The 19,420-nt window shown below is 36.2% G+C and overlaps 1 protein-coding gene across 1 annotated transcript in view; it reads left to right on the top strand.

The window, feature by feature from the left end:
• The window catches only part of GABRA2 (gamma-aminobutyric acid type A receptor subunit alpha2), a 126,090-nt gene that overhangs the window by 44,725 nt on the left and 61,945 nt on the right, over positions 1–19,420 (top strand). The window contains 1 exon segment of the mRNA XM_007445558.1: positions 8,559–8,626. Coding sequence (XP_007445620.1) covers positions 8,559–8,626 — 68 coding nt within the window.

Here is a 19,420-nt window from a genome sequence, read left to right on the forward strand (position 1 = left end):
AAAAAAAAAAAAAAAAAAAAAAAAAAAAAAAAAAAAGGGGACTATAATAAGAATTAATAATCATTACAGTTAATGGCTTGCTAGCTCTTTTCTCCCTTCCTCCCTCCCGCCCTCTCTTTCTTTCTCTTTTTTTCTTTCTTTCCTTCTTTATTTCAACTATGAGACCATGTAATCAGAGTTGAAATGATAGAAGGGAAAGGTTCTGAGAGCAAACTAAAACAACTTTTAAAATTTTTAAAAATTTAAAAAGAAGCATGCATTATAAATAAAAGGATGGCTTGAGAAGCCTTCTCCAACACCCCAGTTTTTGTTCAGAGTCACTCCTCTTAACCATCAGCCACCTCCTACCTCCTGACATCACCGCTTAGCATGATTGATTATTTTTACCATTTACACATGCTTTGTAGACAGTCCTCTATTTACTTGTTTCTTTCCCCTCAAAGACCATGATGGCTACATACTATGTTCTTTATTTGTCTTTTATCTAAGTGTATTATGTAGTGTAACAATCAGTCCCTCAATTATCATTTTTTTGAAGGAAGAAAAACAAGAGGAAAGAAAGGAGGAAAGAAAGAAAATTTATCCATTTATCAGTATCTTTCTACATGTAGTCCTCTTCAGAAGTTCCAGATTTAAGATAGAGTGATATAAGGCTTTTGATTTAAATATGGGACAGTTCAACACCAAAATTTATATATTGGTATGTGTATACACATACACACAAATATATACATATAAATCACATATTGTTATATATATCTATACACACACAACAATATATAATGCATATATAAACAAACCATATACACACATACATATATATATATTTAGGTACATATAATGCATACTAATATGTAACATATACATATTACATCAGGTATATGATGGAATGAAAAGTTGAAATGACATCATGTTTTTTAAAACCAGCACCAACTATTTAACTGGACTGTAGGTTTCTTTATTATTATTTCTACATTATTTTATCTCCTCAAATATATAACTTTAGACTGGTGCATGGCAAGTGTGTAATAAATATATATATGATGTGACTATACTGGCACTAAAGATACCAAATAATCTTAAGCTAAATGAAAAATTCTTCCAATGGTTGTGTTTTTGAATGACATTTTATTATTGAAATAGTTATTAGCATGGGATTTTTAAGTCACAAAAAATGTTTCAGTACAGCTCTCTAAGTAGCTGTTGAATTTGGATGAGATAAAATGAATATAATTATGCACAGTTCACAGGGTGATCATGAAATTATATATAAAAATATAACCCAGTCCATGCATATAGTAAATGCTTAATAGGTAATAAGTTCCTTTTACTATCACACAATGGGAATTCAACAGATAAGACAAGTATTTAAGGGTTGCTACATAAAGTTTCTAAAAGTTCCTAATTACATGTTAGGTGTAAAGTAATCATAACATTTTCCAATATACACACCGTCAGGAAACAGCATCCAGTGATGGGTGATAAAGTTAATTACTTTAGGAGATTTCTGTTTTCCTTTTATTCTAATTTGGGCCAAATTTATTTTTAAGAAGAAATTGATACTATCATCAAATTAGAATATCAGTTAGCTCAATTTTATAAGTACAGAATTTCTTTTTGAAGCTGATCCAAGAGATTCAGGGAAAGATAGCAAAGGTTTGTAATATTGCCAACAAGGCTCTTCATGCATTTACCTTTAGGATGTTGTAGATGAAAAATGTTGGATTGTTGAATATGAGAACTGAACTCTATTAGAAATAAAGGCAAATGATCTTATGCTTTTAGCATCTGAATCTAAAACCATGCCTTAAATTTTTTCCCTATATGTTTAATGTAATTCAGCACTTACCATCATAATACTTTTGCTACATGTAATTTATTGCAGGTTATCCATAGGTGTAAAGATAATACTTTATCTCATATTTGAGTGTGACAGGATTGGTAGGGCCTTATCCTTGACCATAATCTTCTGTAATTATCATTCTGTGATAATCTATGTTGCTCCATATTATGCACATAGAACAAAGTCCTGGGGACTGTTGAGTGGTGAGTAGAGTGGGGAAACACACAACCATTTAACAACTCCTCATGCATTAGAAGTTACAATATGATTTGATTATTTCATTTGAAGAAGTAAACATTTCTGGAACCAACAGAAAGACTAATTAAAGACTCAGGGATGGCAAGGACAACTTCAAAGAGGAAGTGTTATTTCAACTTATTTTTTAAAAACAAGGATTAAATGAGAGGGCATTTTATGTAGAGGAAAGAGAAAGCACTGCCCCCCCCGCCCGAAAAAGAATGAAGGAGAATAACATAGAGTTGGGTGTGGCTAAGGTATACAGTGTGGGACAGCGCTGGATCAGGATGGAAAGGAGACAAAGATCATGAAAGGTCTGATGTGCTATGCTGTGATCTTCGAACTTGATCTTTAGGCAAAGGAGAGTCATTGAGAAAAATTTGATCAGAGAAGAGACATCACATGATTTATTATTAGCAGTGTCATGGAGGGTATATAGGAGTTGGTGAGACTAGAAGCAGGAAAACTAAAAGAGGTCATTCCAGAGGTCATTGCCAGTGAGATTGAGAGAGAAGGGAAAGTCAAGAACGATGTAGGAAATATAATCAACAGAACCCAGTCAACAATTAAAATGCTGGATATGAGTAAGAAGTTCAGCCTGAGACTAAAAGTTTGACAACTGACAAAATGATGGTGGCTTTTACCAAGACTAGAAATAGAGGAGGCAGAAATTTGAATATTTGAACCCATGGCCTATATGAGCTTTTGAAATTTAGTGTTTTCAATGTCTATACTTCTATCACATTTAAATGCTTTCCTTCTACAAAATAGAAAAGAAAGAACTGAAAAATTATTTTGCAGAGTAAACGGAAATATTGCTGTCCACATCAGTATTTTGTGAGGATGGTGAAACGGTCATAAAAGAAAGTCAATTAGCAAGCTTTAACTTATGCACCTTTTGTATAAGAAAGAAAATTAATACAGTGGAATTTTTTCAGTCCTTTGTGTTAGTAATATATATGCACACACACACATATATATGTGAATTGTAGTTCTTAGCGCATTAAGAATGCTCAATTTATGTTGATTTATAAAGTAATTCATTATCTTAAAAAGGTAAAAGCTTATCCTTATTATATATATTGGACATGAGAATCATTTTTTATTAATATGTATTTGGGGAGCAAAATGTAAATTTATATCAGCATAGTTTTTATTTTTAAATTCTCATAACTTAGTTGTTAAGCTGGTTTCTATCAGTAGTTAGACAACAGCATAGGGTTTCAGGTTGTCGATTAATAAACTCCAAGTTTCTAACTAACCCAGGGATACTAGATATGTAATAGCCTGTGCTCAGACTAAACTTTGAACTCTTCGTGTTCTAGGGTATCCCATGTGCTCTGGATGCCATCTTTAACAACTTGAAATGGGATGGGGTCACTAGAATCTCCTCAAAAGAGAATCTAACCTGTGATAGTAAAAGAGATCTTTGAGAACATCTTCATTCTTTCCCCTGTCAGAGTCCCACACTGAGCATGTAGCAAAGTATTGATGAAACATTACCTTGAGGAACATAAATTGCTTCTGGCACCACTAACAGCTTCCCTCTGAAAACATTCTCTCCCTTGTCTGTCAGGCAGGGGATCTCTGGACAATACTTAGTATACTCTTAGTAGGTATTTGTTAATTGAACCAAACAGTCCCACTAAATCCATGGGAATCAATGTGCATTCAGTCTCCTCTTCCCTTTCCTAGTTGATTTCCTTTACTAGTGCTTTGGGGAGAGAGGTGTGTTTTCAGCTTCCTCACCAGAGCAAGCTGAATCATTAGGTCCTGAAGAAAGACATTTCAAAGAAAGAGAAGGCACTACAAATCTTCTACCTGGTGATGGTTCTAAGGGCCAGAACAGTCCCAAATCTTACTGGGGGATAGATAGACCCTCCAGTGATTTCAAAGTCAGATTCATTTGTAACCCATAATCATGATGGTTACAAATCATGATGACTGTCATGATGGGGTATGTTTAGTTTATCCTTTGAGGACTTTGTGTCCTGTCCATAAACATACAGCCATCGTGATTCTTGTTTCAGATCCCCAAATGTGCTATACTTTTAAAATCAATGCATTTTCATTAGTAGGAAAAAAATCAAAGTAAATAAACAAAACTACAAGAACAAGCAGAATGTATAAAGATTTAAAAGCACCAGGAGTCTTACACTGAGAGGAAATTTCATGCATTAGATATATGCTTATATTTCATGTTTCCAAATCATTGCAAAGAATCAAAGACCAAAACTTAGAACTATCATGAAAAATGATTGTAAGAAAACACAATTCATATTGGTTTTATTATTGGTCTTAACTCTTCCTGATTTTATGGGCACTATATTTATCAAACACGTGTTAAGTGTCTACTGGGAGGAAGATATTGGATAAGCAGCAGCAATTCTTTTGTGGTGGAATGGTGACAAATTATATTATCAGATTCCAAGTTTTCAACCTTTAATAGGGAACACTAAGTGCCATATACACAAAAGTCGGTTAAGTATTTGTTGACTTTACTGAACTTGACTGATGACAAATGGCACATGTAGCTGATAACAGAAATCATCCCAGGAAGCAAAATGTCTTTGTTGCTGCTGAGAGAGTAAAGCAAGACAGCAATGGCTAACTTGTCTTAAAATATGTGCATGACATGCTATTTATGATACGTGGTGAGCAAAATTATTAGCATCCTCATCTTCTTGAAGGGATGTCATTTACAGTTTGATTTTACTCTCCATCTTATGAGTGTGTGCCCTTATTAGTATTAGTGTTATATCTAAATTACAGGGGTGAAGATGATATAGCTTATTGCTTGGATGGTTAGCTGCAATTAATTAATCTCTTTTAATACAATTAATATCTTTCCTGACTCTTTAATTATTATCTGTTTTTTCTTCTTAGAGTATGTGAATGATGTTTGTAGTTGGCTTTGGCTTCTCACAGAAGCAGACTCTAAGATACACAATCATCTGGGAAGGGATATCAGGCGGCACTAGCTGAGGGAGGTCAAAGTGATACAGGGAAGGGAGCACAGCCAAAGCAGGGTACCATGGTGAGCAGGTTACTGCTGAGGACAGTCGTAGTTTCCTCCCACTGAAGTCATTTGGGAAATGGTGTAGAGCATGCCTTAGAGTTGTCTCCACTGAGAGAGAGAGAAAGCTGAGTTATAGTTCCTCCATCTCTCATCTGTTGTTGGTTGATGGCTGTTCCCAGGAACACAAACTTTTCTGCAATTACACTCTGGCCTGCACAGCCAGGAAAAGCCCTCAGGCAGAGAATCACAGGAGCTTGCAGCAGAACATCCCAGCATGTAGAGCAGCTGTCCCCAGCCTTTTTGGCACCAGGGTTTCATGGAAGGCAGTTTTTCCATGGACTGGTGAGGGGTTGGTTCAGGAGGTAATGCGAGCAATGGGGAGCGGCAGATGAAGCTTCGCTCGCTCACCCGCCGTTCAACTCCTGCTGTGCGGCCCGGTTCCTAACAGGCTGCAGACCTGTACCTGTCCATGGCCTGGGGGTTGGGGACCCCTGATGTAGAGAAATCATGATTGTCAAGGGGCTATGGACAAAGAACTGGCAGCAGATGCTACATTGGTCTTCTATGGATGTATACTATTGTAAATGTTATTAATATAATTATACTACCAAATGTTTTACTTGGAATCATCATCTATTATAATAAAAATAATGCACAGATATTTTGCACATAACTCAGAATTTCTCTCCTCTCCAGGAACTTTCCGGCCACTAGACCGAAAAACCTACTTCCATTTATTTCAACATTCTGTCTTCTCACCCCGATATAATAATTAAGGATATTCCCTCCCCCTTCTTCTCTCCATGTATATAATGTCAATCTCTTTTAATGAATGCACTACCTGCTTACTCAGGAATATTCCTCTTTCACTGATCTTGTCTCCTGAATATTCAGCGGCTCCCTTAGTCCCTTCCGTCTGCATTGCCAGATCCTTAACTATCTTCCGCCTTAAACAAGCAAACAAAAACTGTCTCTTTTCCCCCACCTTCCCTTGTTGCTGGAGTCCTGTTTCCCTTCACAGTCGAACTTCTCAAAGGTTGTTTAAAATCACTCTAGGCTCTTCCTCTTGTCTCACTTCCCTCACTTCAAGCTGGCCTCTGCACACATTATTTTACTAATGGCTCCCAGGTCTCTAAATTCAGTAAATATTCCACACTTCAGATTACTGGATCTCTCAGCAGCAGTGACTGTACACAACTCACTTCTTCGCAGGGGTGTAAGCTGCCTTTGTAACACTATCATCTCTAGCTTTAGGGACACTTTATTTTCCTCTACTTTTTCTGAACATGCATAGCAGGAGAATGTTCCTTGAAATGCATACATTCTTTAACTGTGTTTATGAAGTCCATAGACTTTGAAATTATTTTCTTTAAGGTAACTTTGCATATCTCTGTTCTGTCTTGAGGTGTTGCTCTTACTGTTTAGAGCTTCTAGGGTAATTTTATTTTTCTCTCTTTAGATTCTTAGTTGGCACCTCATTGCAGCCACTAGGATGATCATATTCTCCTTTACTCTTTACTTGCCATTTGGTGTGTAAGTGGATATTCTTCATGTCCTTAGCATGAATATATTCATGTATTTTTATCAACTCTCTTTTCTAACTTTACAACTCCAGATTAAGGAGAATAAATTCCATTTGCCTCTATTTGGGTGAAGACTACCATAACATTTTAATTTCTCTCTCTTGGAACATTTTAAACCAACATCTATAGTGACTAATGTTTTATTCAATTGTTTATTGAATAAATGTGAGAGCATGATTGATTTTGTATGAGTAAGAGGAAAAAAACATATACAATTCAGATCCAGGACCAGCTACGTAATTGGTGAGGCCCAGTCCAGGATGAAAATGCATGGCCCTTTATGCAAAACATAATGAAGAATTTCAAGGAAGCAAAAACAGAACATTAGACCAGGCATGGGACTTTTCTGAGCACAGGGACCTATGTGACTGCACAAATTGTATAGCTATGAAGTAGACCCTGTGCAGGTGTTTGGGGGCAGGTGGCAGCTGAGAATTAACTTTAGAAATGAGTTTCAAATGAGTTTTATAACAAAATTTCACGAATACCATTTTTTGGAATAAAATAGTATATAAAATAACAAAGTTGAAGGAATATATTTATTTGGAACACCATAAGTGTGCTTTTGGCACAGAGTATTGTGGTGAATAGAAATATGTAGTTGATAAGAAAACACTTTTAGTTTTAAATTTATTCTTGACTGTGGTACAGTGCTTTGTTTACCCTGAGGGCTCAGGAGCCAGAGTGCTTGGTTCCTAAAACGTGGCTCTATCCATTCAATGGAGTGTGGGTCATGGGGCACATTTCCTTAACTTTCCGTACATCAGTGTACACATATATTGGGATGATAACAGAGAATCTATCTCATAGATTTCTCATGTAGATTATTACATTTCAAGTCCTTTTAAGAGTAAGCATTCAGTCTACTCTGTTATTTCAAAATCCTTTTACTTTTTATTTTTGCTTTAGTGGATACAATATTCCAGACTCAGTTTACTGTCTCTTTCATGGTTGTAAATTAATGTTCAGTATAATATTAAAATATTTCGTGATATTGTTTGTGTAGAATTACACGTTTGACACTTAGCAGTTAAGGCATTATATTCATGATGGTAGAAATTAATGATGTACTTTTTTCTTGTAAGAACACTGAAAGGGTTTTAGTTTTAAATTTTTCCTTTGAGCTTCCCCCCATTGCCATTTGGCTTATTTAAAATCAAAGATCTAAATCACCTGGTTAATAAAGCAATCCAGTCAATTGTGCTACACTTTATAAGTTACATAACTTTCAAATCTAATTCAATTTAATCTTTGTGGTTTAGGCATTCTTAGATACATGTAAAGGCAAGCTTGTTTGGAAGTAATCCTTGTGATTAATGAATGCTATTTCCTTTTATTTTTATGTTACTGAATGATAAAGCTTTTTATAAAATATGAATTATGTTTATTTATAATGGTTAGCAACGTGTTTGTGCTTTATTGAGAAGATACACTAATTTACAATTTACAAACTAAATCTCTACCGTTATGAAATACCATTTGAAATATTTGGTTTAATGGCCAATTACAGGACTGTATCAAACAGTAACCATACTAACTGTACTTTATTTTCCGTACTGACGGTACATTTAAGATAGTTTCTGAGAAACTATTCATTCTGAGCAGTGTGCTGAAAACAAAATGCTCTAGTCAGGTATAGTTTCCAAATAAGAATGTCATAATCCTTCTAAGCATTTAGCATTTAGGATTGTAAGACCCTATGAAGTAATTAAGTAATACAGCCATTTTTGTTGGTTGTGAACATTGAAAAGAAAGCAAAAACGAAATATTCCCAAATGTCACAGAACTTTCTAACCATGCCATGTACTTGACCCCTTCTCTCTCCTGTGGTTCTCATTATATAATGTCTATATTCAATCTCTTTTTCTTACACCAGACAGTATTACTGAAGTCTTCACTAACATCTATGTGACCAGTTTTGGCCCCGTCTCAGATACAGATATGGTGAGTTTTTCATTAAACAGTATTTTTACTTCATATAATGGGAAGTTTGGGGGGTAATTTAGAATAAACACGTATTTTTAGTGTTATAGATTCTGGATCTGTCTCATGCCTATTTAGTCTGCCCAAATACATGGAGAGTTAAGGCTGTTAATCTGCTTATATCTGTGTGCACCATTTTAACTTGAGTGTTCAGATTAACCCTTCATATTTTATATTATCTTCAAAATTTTCTACCCAGCTGCAGTGTGGCAAACAATTGTTTAAATAAAAATGATGATCTTACTGAGAACCTGGTACGCGGGCCTCCCTCCTGTTGCAGAGCACAGGCTCCGGACGCGCAAGCACAGTGGCCACGGCTCACGGGCCCAGCTGCTCCGCAGCATGTGGGATCCTCCTGGAACAGGGCACGAACCCGCGTCCGCTGCATCGGCAAGCGGACTTGCAACCACTGCGCCACCAGGGAAGCCCAAACCACTTTGTTTGATTAAGGCCCCTACTTGACTTCCATACGTCTGGGGCAGTTTCATAGATAACTGCTTCTTACAGGTTGTGGTTATGGTCGGTGTTACAAATGGAAACCTTCTATTAACATTGAGTAAGGTGGATTTCTTGTCATCCTAGCTACATAAATACACTACATACACTCATACATATAAATTAATCTAAAGAAAACTAGAATCTTAATATTCTTGAATTCTATGGAACTGGTCTTTATTTTTCTTTAAAATGAGATCAGTAGAAGAGGGAAATTAGTCTGTTGGGTTAGAAATCAGTGGACTAGATACATCATCGATAAATCCTTGGTTAAGCATAAGAATTTTAGTAATCCATCTTCCACTTCTACTGCTATCTACAGTGCTCTATTATAGAAGTTTTTTGTAAAAATTATTTTTCATCCACCTTCCTTATGGTCAGGGGATGAGAATTAGAGGAGATGCCCTTGTCCCTGCTTTGCCTGGCCTTTCTCCATCATGTCATCTCTTCCCAATTTCTTCCCTTTATCTGACACCCGCAGGGGAAGGATAAGTGTGCAGATTTTCCACCTGGATAAACACACAAAAACTAAAGGTTTTCCTTTTTTGCAGATGCTCATTAACAATATTAGCCAATTTTTTTTACTGAAGTATAGTTGATTTATAATATTGTATTAGTTTCAGGTGTACAGCATAATGATTCAGTTATTTTGTTTTCAGATTATTTTCCTTATAGGTTATTACAAGATATTGAATACTGTTCCCTGTACTATACAGTAAATCTTTACAGCTTATCTATTTTATGTATAGTAGTTTGTATCTGTTAATCCCATATTCCTAATTTACCCCTCCTCCCCTGCCCCCCCCCCGCCTTTGGTGACCTTAAATTTGTTTTCTATGTCTGTGAGTCTATATCTGTTTTGTATATGGATTCATTTGTATTATTTTTTAGATTCTATATGTAAGTAATATCATACATTATTTGTCTTTCTCTGTCTCAGTTACTTCACTAAGTATAAAATTCTCTAGGTCTATCCATGTTGCTGTAAATGGCAATATTTCATTCTTTTTCACAGCTGAGTAATATTCCATTGTATACTTATATACCACATCTTCTTAAGCCAATTTTCTGTTGACAGGCACTTGGGTTGTTTCCATGTCTTGGCTATCCTAAATAATGCTACTATGAACACTGGAGTGCCTGTGTCTTTTAAAATTAGAGTTTTTGTTTTTTTCCAGTTATACACCCAGGAGTGGGATGGCTATATCATATGGCAACTCTATTTTTAGTTTTTGGAAGAACCTCCATGCTGTTTTCATTAGTGGCTGTACCAATTTACATTCCCATAATTATCCACTTTATTGGGACCTCCCTCCTTTCCTTTAGGGAGCAGATATGCTGGTTTTATCACTAAAAAAACCAGTTTTTCTTCCACCCAGAGCCATTTCTCTGACCTCCTCGTTCTTTTTTACATTAACTTTGATGGCTGAAGATGTAAAGTGGAAGAGGGGTGATGACCCCCAAGTTTGGGGAGATGGTTGATACCAAACACTGCTGATCCTTGAAGTTCTTTCAAATGAGAATGTGAAGATTTAAGTGCTTTGGTTCCCCCACTTCAGGCATTAGCTACGGTTGTGCAACAACAGGACAAATCCCACCTTTCAACCTAACTCTCCTCCTCCCTTGCAGCATCCCTGTATCAGGACCTGAAATATGAATCCTCCTCTTTCCATAGGTCAATTTCAGTGTGCACAAACTTGAGAAGATCACAGAGACATATTTTTAGTAAGAGTGCGCATCCCAAACAATATTGGTTGGCAGTACAGATAATATTTCTGTGAATCTTGTCTTAACAAATGCTCCCTATCTTAGAGACAGTGACAATGAGCACCTAACCTCTCTGTGGAGTCAAGTGCAGAGAGTCAGAATTTTGTCAAGCACTACATTGAAAAATTAGCAGAATATTATATAAATTATGGTTCTTATATGGTTAGCTATGGTGTTTTATCACCAGCCAAAACAGAAAGGCAAATGATATAGGACCCCAAAATATCAAATTTTTCAATGTTTTAGATTTTGTGTAGTGAATATTAATACTCACAGTTACTATGCTAAAGTTTTTTTGTTTGTTCATTTTGCAGAGTGAATTATTTTACCGGAAAAAAATCAAAAGTAAACATATCTTCATATATGCTTTTTCTAGACATGCAGTTGTTTGTTACTTGAGGGTTTTAGACAAACAGTTATATTTTTGGCAAAATATATGAAGAGACTTTTTTCCACTGGTGATAATGGATTACACTAATCCTCCTCTTCTTTGTTCTGACCATTCTTTGGGATCACTGAAAAATTTAGAAAGCTGGTAGCATCATCTCAAAATGGATTAAAGACTTGAATGTAACACTTGAAACCATAAAACTCATACAAGAAAACATAGGGAATAAGCTCTTTGACATTGGTCTTGGCGATGATTTTTTAAAATTTGACACCAAAAGCAAAAATAAACCAGTAGGACTGGCTATATCAAACTGAAAGCTTCTGCACAGCAAAAAACCATCAATAAAATGAAAAGGCAACCTACAGAATGGGAAAAAATATTTGCAAATTATGTATCGGATAAAGGGGTAGCATCCAAAATATATAAAGAACTGGTACAACTTAATAGTAAAAAACAAAAACAAAAACCACAATCCAATTTAAATAAGGAATAAAAACTGAATAGACGTTTCTTGAAAGAAAACATACAAATGACCAAGAGGTACATGAAAATATACTCAACATCAATAATCATCACAGAAAAGTAAATCAAAATCACAATGAGATCTCTACTCACACCTGTTAGAATGGCTATCAACAAAAAGACAAGATATTCTGTATGATATCACTTATCCACTTATATGTGAAATCTAGAAAATAAAATAAACTAGTGAATATATCAAAAAAGAAACAGACTCAGAGATAGAGCAAACAAAGTAGTGGTTACTGGTGGGGAGAGGGAAGGGAGGAGGGGCAAGATAGGGGTACAAGATTAAGAAGTACAAACTACTATGTGTAAAATAAATAAACTACAAGGATATATTGTAGAGCACATCACAGGGATTATAGCCAATATTTTATAATAACTATAAATGGAGTATACCTTTAAAACTGTGAATCAGTATGTTGTATACCTGAAACATATAATATTGTACATCAACTACACCTCAATAAAAATAGTTTTAAAAAAAGGCAAGAGATAAATGTTGTCAATGATGTGGAGAAAAGTTGACCTTTGTGCAGTTAGCAGCCATGTAAATTGGTGTAATCAGTATAGAAAACAGTATGGAGGTTTCTCAAAAAGTTAAAAATAGAACTATCATATTATTCAGTAATCCACCTCTGGTATGTATATTCAAAATGAAAATAGCATCCCCAAGAGAAATCTGCACTACTGTTTTTCTTTTTTTTTGGCTGTGCTGCATAGCTTGTGGGATCTTTAGTTCCCCCACACAAGAGATTGAACCTGGACCCCCGAAGTGAAAGCACCGAGTCCTAACCACTGGACCACCAGGGAATTCCCTGCACTCCTTTTTTTATTCATCATTTTCCACAATGCCAAGATATGGAAATATGATGTGATATATATATTACATGAGAAAGAGTGAAATACCGGCATTTTTGACAACATGGATGGACCTCAAGGGTATTATGTTAAGTGAATAAACCAGACAAATATTGCATTGTATCACTGACATGTGGAATAAAAAAGTCATAAAGAGAGATGTTAGATAAGTGGCTGCCAGCTGCTGAAGGGTGGGGAAAATAGGAAAAGGTCGGTGAAAGGGTATAAACTTTCAGCTACAAGATGAATAAGGTCTGAGGATCTAATGTAAGGCATGGTGACTATAGTTGATAACCTTGTATTGTATAATTGAAATTCACTAAGAGAGTAGAACTTAAATGTTCTTGCCAAAACCAAACAAATAATAAATAAATAGATATGAGGCGATGGATATGTTAATTAACTAGACAGAGGGAATCATTTCACTACGTATATCAAATCACCACTATGATTGCTTCAAATACCTTAAAATTTTTTTCGTCAATTATACTTCAATAAAGCTGAATTTTTTTTTTTTTTTTAAAAAGGAAAATAAAAAGAAACTGTGATCGTTTAATCACTGTTTCCATGTAGGAATTTCTTCCAGGCATTTGATGGGAAATTTATATATCTTTACAAATCCTAAATTCTGGGAAAAATCAAATAAGGAAATGGGAAAAAGCATTATAATTCTCCTGCAAGAATTAAAGCTCAGCATAAGGAATCCACAGATGTCAAGTTGCAGCCCAGAGCAGGGAACGCTGATGTGTGAAGCTGAACACTCAAGGTTAAGGACAACAAGTCCCAGAACTGGGACAGGACTGTGTCTGAGTGAAGCAGTCACGATCAGGCAATAATGTGTCTAGCAGTTGTGTGTCCTGTCTGCTGCTGTCATTTTGAAATAAATTTGAAATAAATATTAATAAGCTATATGCAAAAATAAATATATAAAAATAAAAAGGTGGGAGCTCATGTTAGGCGTATAGTCATTGACAATAGAGCAAATTTAAACTCATCTGTGAACTGAGTTCAGAATGTTGGTGTCTTCAGTGACTTTAGCCCAAGAATTTAAAGAAATTTTAACATGCTCAAGATAGGCTGTCTTATTTTGGGGAACACTACCACACATTATATTAAATATGAAAATGCTACCATTGCAACAAAAAGAATAAAATATCTAGGAATAAACCTACCTAAGGAGACAAAAGACGTGTATGCAGAAAATTATAAGACACTGATGAAAGAAATTAAAGATGATACAAATAGATGGAGAGATATACCATGTTCTTGGGTTGGAAGAATCAACATTGTGAAAATGACTCTACTACCCAAAGCAATCTATAGATTCAATGCAATCCCTATGAAACTACCACTGGCATTTTTCACAGAACTAGGACAAAAAATTTCACAATTTGTATGGAAACACAAAAGACCCCGAATAGCCAAAGCAATCTTGAGAACAAAAAACGGAGCTGGAGGAATCAGGCTCCCTGACTTCAGACTATACTACAAAGCTACAGTAATCAAGACAGTATGGTACTGGCACAAAAACAGAAAGATAGATCAATGGAATAGGATAGAAAGCCCAGAGATAAACCCACGCACAAATGGACACCTTATCTTTGATAAAGGTGGCAGGAACGTACAGTGGAGAAAGGACAGCCTCTTCAATAAGTGGTGCTGGGAAAACTGGACAGGTACATGTAAAAGTATGAGATTAGATCACTCCCTAACACCATACACAAAAATAAGCTCAAAATGGATTAAAGACCTAAATGTAAGGCCAGAAACTATCAAACTCTTAGAGGAAAACATAGGCAGAACACTCTATGACATAAATCACAGCAAGATCCTTCTTGACCCATCTCCTAGAGTAATGGAGATAAAAACAAAAATAAACAAATGGGACCTAATGAAACTTCAAAGCTTTTGCACAGCAAAGGAAACCATAAACAAGACCAAAAGACAGCCCTCAGAATGGGAGAAAATATTTGCAAATGAATCAACTGACAAAGGATTAATCTCTAAAATTTACAGGCAGCTCATGCAGCTCAATAACAAAAAAATAAACAACCCAATCCAAAAATGGGCAGAAGACCTAAATAGACATTTCTCCAAAGAAGATATACAGACTGCCAACAAACACATGAAAGAATGCTCAACATCATTAATCATTAGAGAAATGCAAATCAAAACTACAATGAGATATCATCTCACACCAGTCAGAATGGCCATCATCAAAAAATCTAGAAACAATAAATGCTGGAGAGGGTGTGGAGAAAAGGGAACACTCTTGCACTGCTGGTGGGAATGTGAATTGGTTCAGCCACTATGGAGAACAGTATGGAGGTTCCTTAAAAAACTACAAATAGAACTACCATATGACCCAGCAATCCCACTACTAGGTATATACCCTGAGGAAACCAGAATTCAGAAAGAGTCATGTACCAAAATGTTCATTGCAGCTCTATTTACAATAGCCCGGAGATGGAAACAACCTAAGTGCCCGTCGTCGGATGAATGGATAAAGAAGATGTGGCACATATATACAATGGAATATTACTCAGCCATAAAAAGAAACGAAATTGAGCTATTTGTAATGAGGTGGATAGACCTAGAGTCTGTCATACAGAGTGAAGTAAGTCAGAAAGAGAAGGACAAATACCGTATGCTAACACATATATATGGAATTTAAGAAAAAAAAAATGTTATGAAGAACCTAGGGGTAAAACAGGAATAAAGACAGAGACCTACTGGAGAACAGACTTGAGGATATGGGGAGGGGGAAGGGTGAGCTGTGATAGGGAGAGAGAGAGACATGGACATATATATACTAACAAACGTAAGGTAGATAGCCAGTGGGAAGCAGCCACATGGCACAGGGATACCGGATTGGTTCTTTGTGGCTGCCTGGAGGGGTGGGATTGGGAGGGTGGGAGGGAGGGAGACAAAGAGGGAAGAGATATGGGAACATATGTATATGTATAAATGATTCACTCTGTTATAAAGCAGAAACTAACACACCATTGTAAAGCAATTATACCCCAATAAAGATGTTAAAAATAAATAAATAAAAATAAATAAATAAATATGAAAATGCACTCATATTCCAAACCATATAGGTTGAATTAAATTGAGTAGAACTGTGTTTGGCAACATTTAAATATTTAAAAATCACTTATTTTCATTTTTTTAGTTTTCTTTATGTATTTTGGATTATGCGTGTGTGTGTGAGCACATGCACTTGTATATTGAGAAATTCCCTAAAATGAAATACATATTTAACATCTCTTAGGCTCTTGAGATGCTTGAAGGCCCTAGACATTTTTTCCTAATACACATTTTCTTTGAATCACCTAGCCTAACATAGTCCTATAGAATTCTCTTTGGTCATGTCAAAATTTCTACTTTATTTCCATCTTTATGCACCTTGTTTACTCAGTCTTACCAATAGCTGGGTTGCGGGGAGTCTAATTAGTTGCAAGACCACTAACTGGGTTACTTACTCTATCATCAGAGTTCAGTTAGAGGAAAGGATCCATAATGGTAATTAGAACAGGGAAAATCTCATAAAATGAATTATAGATTAGTACAAGATGGTTAAATAAAAATGTAAAAGAAGACTCTAAGCAATACAAATTTAGCAGATGCAGAGGGCAGCATCTGCTTCTGGGGTGAAGCATCATGATCAAGGAAGGAACTCAGGACTTGTAAAGGAGTCCTTCCCCTAAGGCCAAGACTTAGGGCTCACTGGAGAGGACTTTGTGGTTAGAGGAGTATGCACCTCCTACTGGTGAAGAAACATATGAGGGTACATGCTGAAGCTGGTCAGAGGAATATCCTGCTTGCTGGCTGACAACTCACAGCTCAGCAGTCCTTGGAAGCTGTGTCAGAGAATGACAGTGCACCTGAACCAGGAAGAGAACCAGAAAGAAAAGCCCTCTTCCCTTGCTATGACATGGCAGTATCCCTCGAGCACCTTCTAATGGCAAAGCCTAATATTGTGTGAGCTGGTGAAGGAGCACTGTTTACAGAGCTCTTCTCCTGTGTCACAAAGAAGGGGAAAGGAGGGTGGACTTGGAGCTGAGAGGCAATTCACTAATAATAGGTGTACATAATAATGTGTGATATGAGGAGGATTTTGAGGGAGAGTCAAGAGGTAGTTTGACCATGCAACGGCTGCTGCTTGATATGTGTCCAAATCTAGAGAAGAAAATGAAAGCTGAGTAATTCATATACACATGTAACACAGACACACACAAACAGACACACTTACTCATATTATAAATATATCAGGGAAGACAGAGCTCAATTTAAAAACATGTATTCATTTTGTGAAGAGAAATGACTTGGACCTCACAGTGCTCACATGGAGTGATTTCCAATCTTGATATTACTTTTGTTGGAAAGCAAAACAAATAATGAGGACAAGTTTGAATATATGTTAGTATGGATGGCCAGGTCAAGAAATGAAACTTATATGTGTGACTCTAAAGAGAAAGAAATTTAGTATGATGCAGAGGTACAAGATACCCACATTATTATTACCCATACATAAAAGTGGATATGAAGATATCTAATTCATGTCTTACAGAAGCAATTTGTTAATGGGAAAACAGTAAAGAATAAATTTAATTTCACTTTTGGTAGCTTAGCTAATACCCCTATTTCTATGCAGTGTGCATACTCAGTAGCAAGACTTAAACTCCTAAGTCCTCCTGTGCAGGTCAGTGATGTAGATTTGTTATGACATTAGCCTGAGAGGAAAAAGCAGCCTAGCAAAAAGAATTAAGAAGCAAAAGAGCAAACACACACACATACACTGCTGTCTCAGAAACATTAACTAGTGTAATTGTCCAAAGAAAGTTGCAGATCTAAACTATAATTAAAGATTGTAATTACAGTGCTTGCAATTAAGTACAGTTGTTTTTTTTTTAATTTCAACATTTAAAAAAATTCATGAGTAAGAAGGTAAACTTGGGGATGTACTAGCAGCTAATTGACAAAGTTGGTAGTAGCTGACTGCACATTTAAGCAATTTATAGCTCTTCTGTGTGTATTTTTTACTTTTTTATTTGGTCTATATAGGGGGTCTTTTCCCATTCTAGTAAGCATTTTCACTGTGTGAGCATATTCTTCAGATATAAGTGGTATAGCCACCAACTATTGCACTGAAACCTAGACTAAGAACTCAGCCCAAATGGTTACCTCTTGCACTACTAAGTGTTAGGGTTAGATCTTGAATGATGAACACTTTGAAGTCATCTCAAGATTTCTGATCTAGAGTTTACCATTAGGCTATTAAGAAACAGGCAGCCAGGTAAATGGTGACCTTGGTTTATGGATCATATCAATCCCCTTAGTTAATACTTGTCTATCTTATGAAAACACAGAGTGCATTAACTCTTAGAAACCCCAGAAGCTATTGGGATATTATATAGTTCAGTAGTTAACATCATAGGGAGCTTTAGAGAATTATTAGATCTTGATATTTGGCCAAAAATTAACACTGGGTTTAAGCTGTCAACACTTATCAGAAGTTGCCATCTGTTAATGTTTCCTCACTTTTAAGTCAGAATGTAGAAGTTGATTACTGGACAGTTATTGATATTTTGGAAGGATAGGAATTAGACTTAGCTAATATTCAGCCAATATTTTTCAGCACCCTCCTAGAATTTTTAATAATGTTCCTCAAAATGAGAATCATAGACACTTGTGTTGGGATCAGTTGGAGTGTTTATTTAAAAAGTGATTTTCTAGGTTCCTTCTACGATCTGTGGAATCATAATTGCTTGTTTTGGGGCATGACAGTCTGCCTTTTAACAGGGTTGAGGTATTTGACTTTATGCTGAGGGCAGCCAAAAACCATCATAGGATTGGTGGATGACTCGGGTAATACAGAAGGAATGTGAAGAGTCAGATTTTCTGCAATCCAACAATTTATATTAGAGGACAAGGAAAGGAAAATATTGTTTGAAAGCTGATATATGCCAGCCAAGAAATGATTGTAGACTGGGTCAGGGTAGAGGGACTACTACCCTGAAAGAAAGAACTGAAAAGATTTAAGAGATGTGATAGAAATGATAAGCCTTTGTGAGGTTGAAGGAGAAGTATAGGATGAAGGCTTGGGGGCATTGGGTGGATGATGGTACCACTCACTGGGATACGGAACACAGGAAGAAAAGTTTTGTTTGCTTTTGTTTTGGTGTCTAGGGGATGAGTATTTACATTTTGGATGTATTGAGTTGGGGTCTTTGTGAGAGATTTAATTGGAGATGTCTAGGTAGCAGGAATAGACCTGGAGCTCAAGAGAACTTAGAGTGCAGATGGCTTGGGATGATAGCCATCTGATGATAGTTCCTTCCTTGTGCAAGGAAAGAGATTAGGATGAGATGGTAATCATACCCTGACAGAAGCTCTAGACTAGAAGAGGATAAAAAAGATTGCAGAGGAATCTGAGAAGGAGCAACCATGGATGTCTGTCCAAATGGAGGTGCATTCCCTTCTCTGACTAGACTGTGCTCTGATCCTTAAGAACAGACATCAGAGACCACTGCCTTTCCCTCCTTATCAGATGCAACAATGTTCAGTAGTCAGGTGTCTGTAAAATTTATGGCCCTCTGTCCAGGTAGGATTCTGTATCCTGAAGGAAGTATGATTCATTTAGTAATGGGATGAACCCATAGGTTTTGCCCACAGTGAAATCTCACCTAGGGAGTGGGGTAATAGTTCCAGGAAAG

The sequence above is a fragment of the Lipotes vexillifer genome, unplaced genomic scaffold (genome assembly GCF_000442215.2).
Source record: "Lipotes vexillifer unplaced genomic scaffold, Lipotes_vexillifer_v1.1 scaffold1043, whole genome shotgun sequence".
Lineage (NCBI taxonomy): Eukaryota > Metazoa > Chordata > Mammalia > Artiodactyla > Lipotidae > Lipotes > Lipotes vexillifer.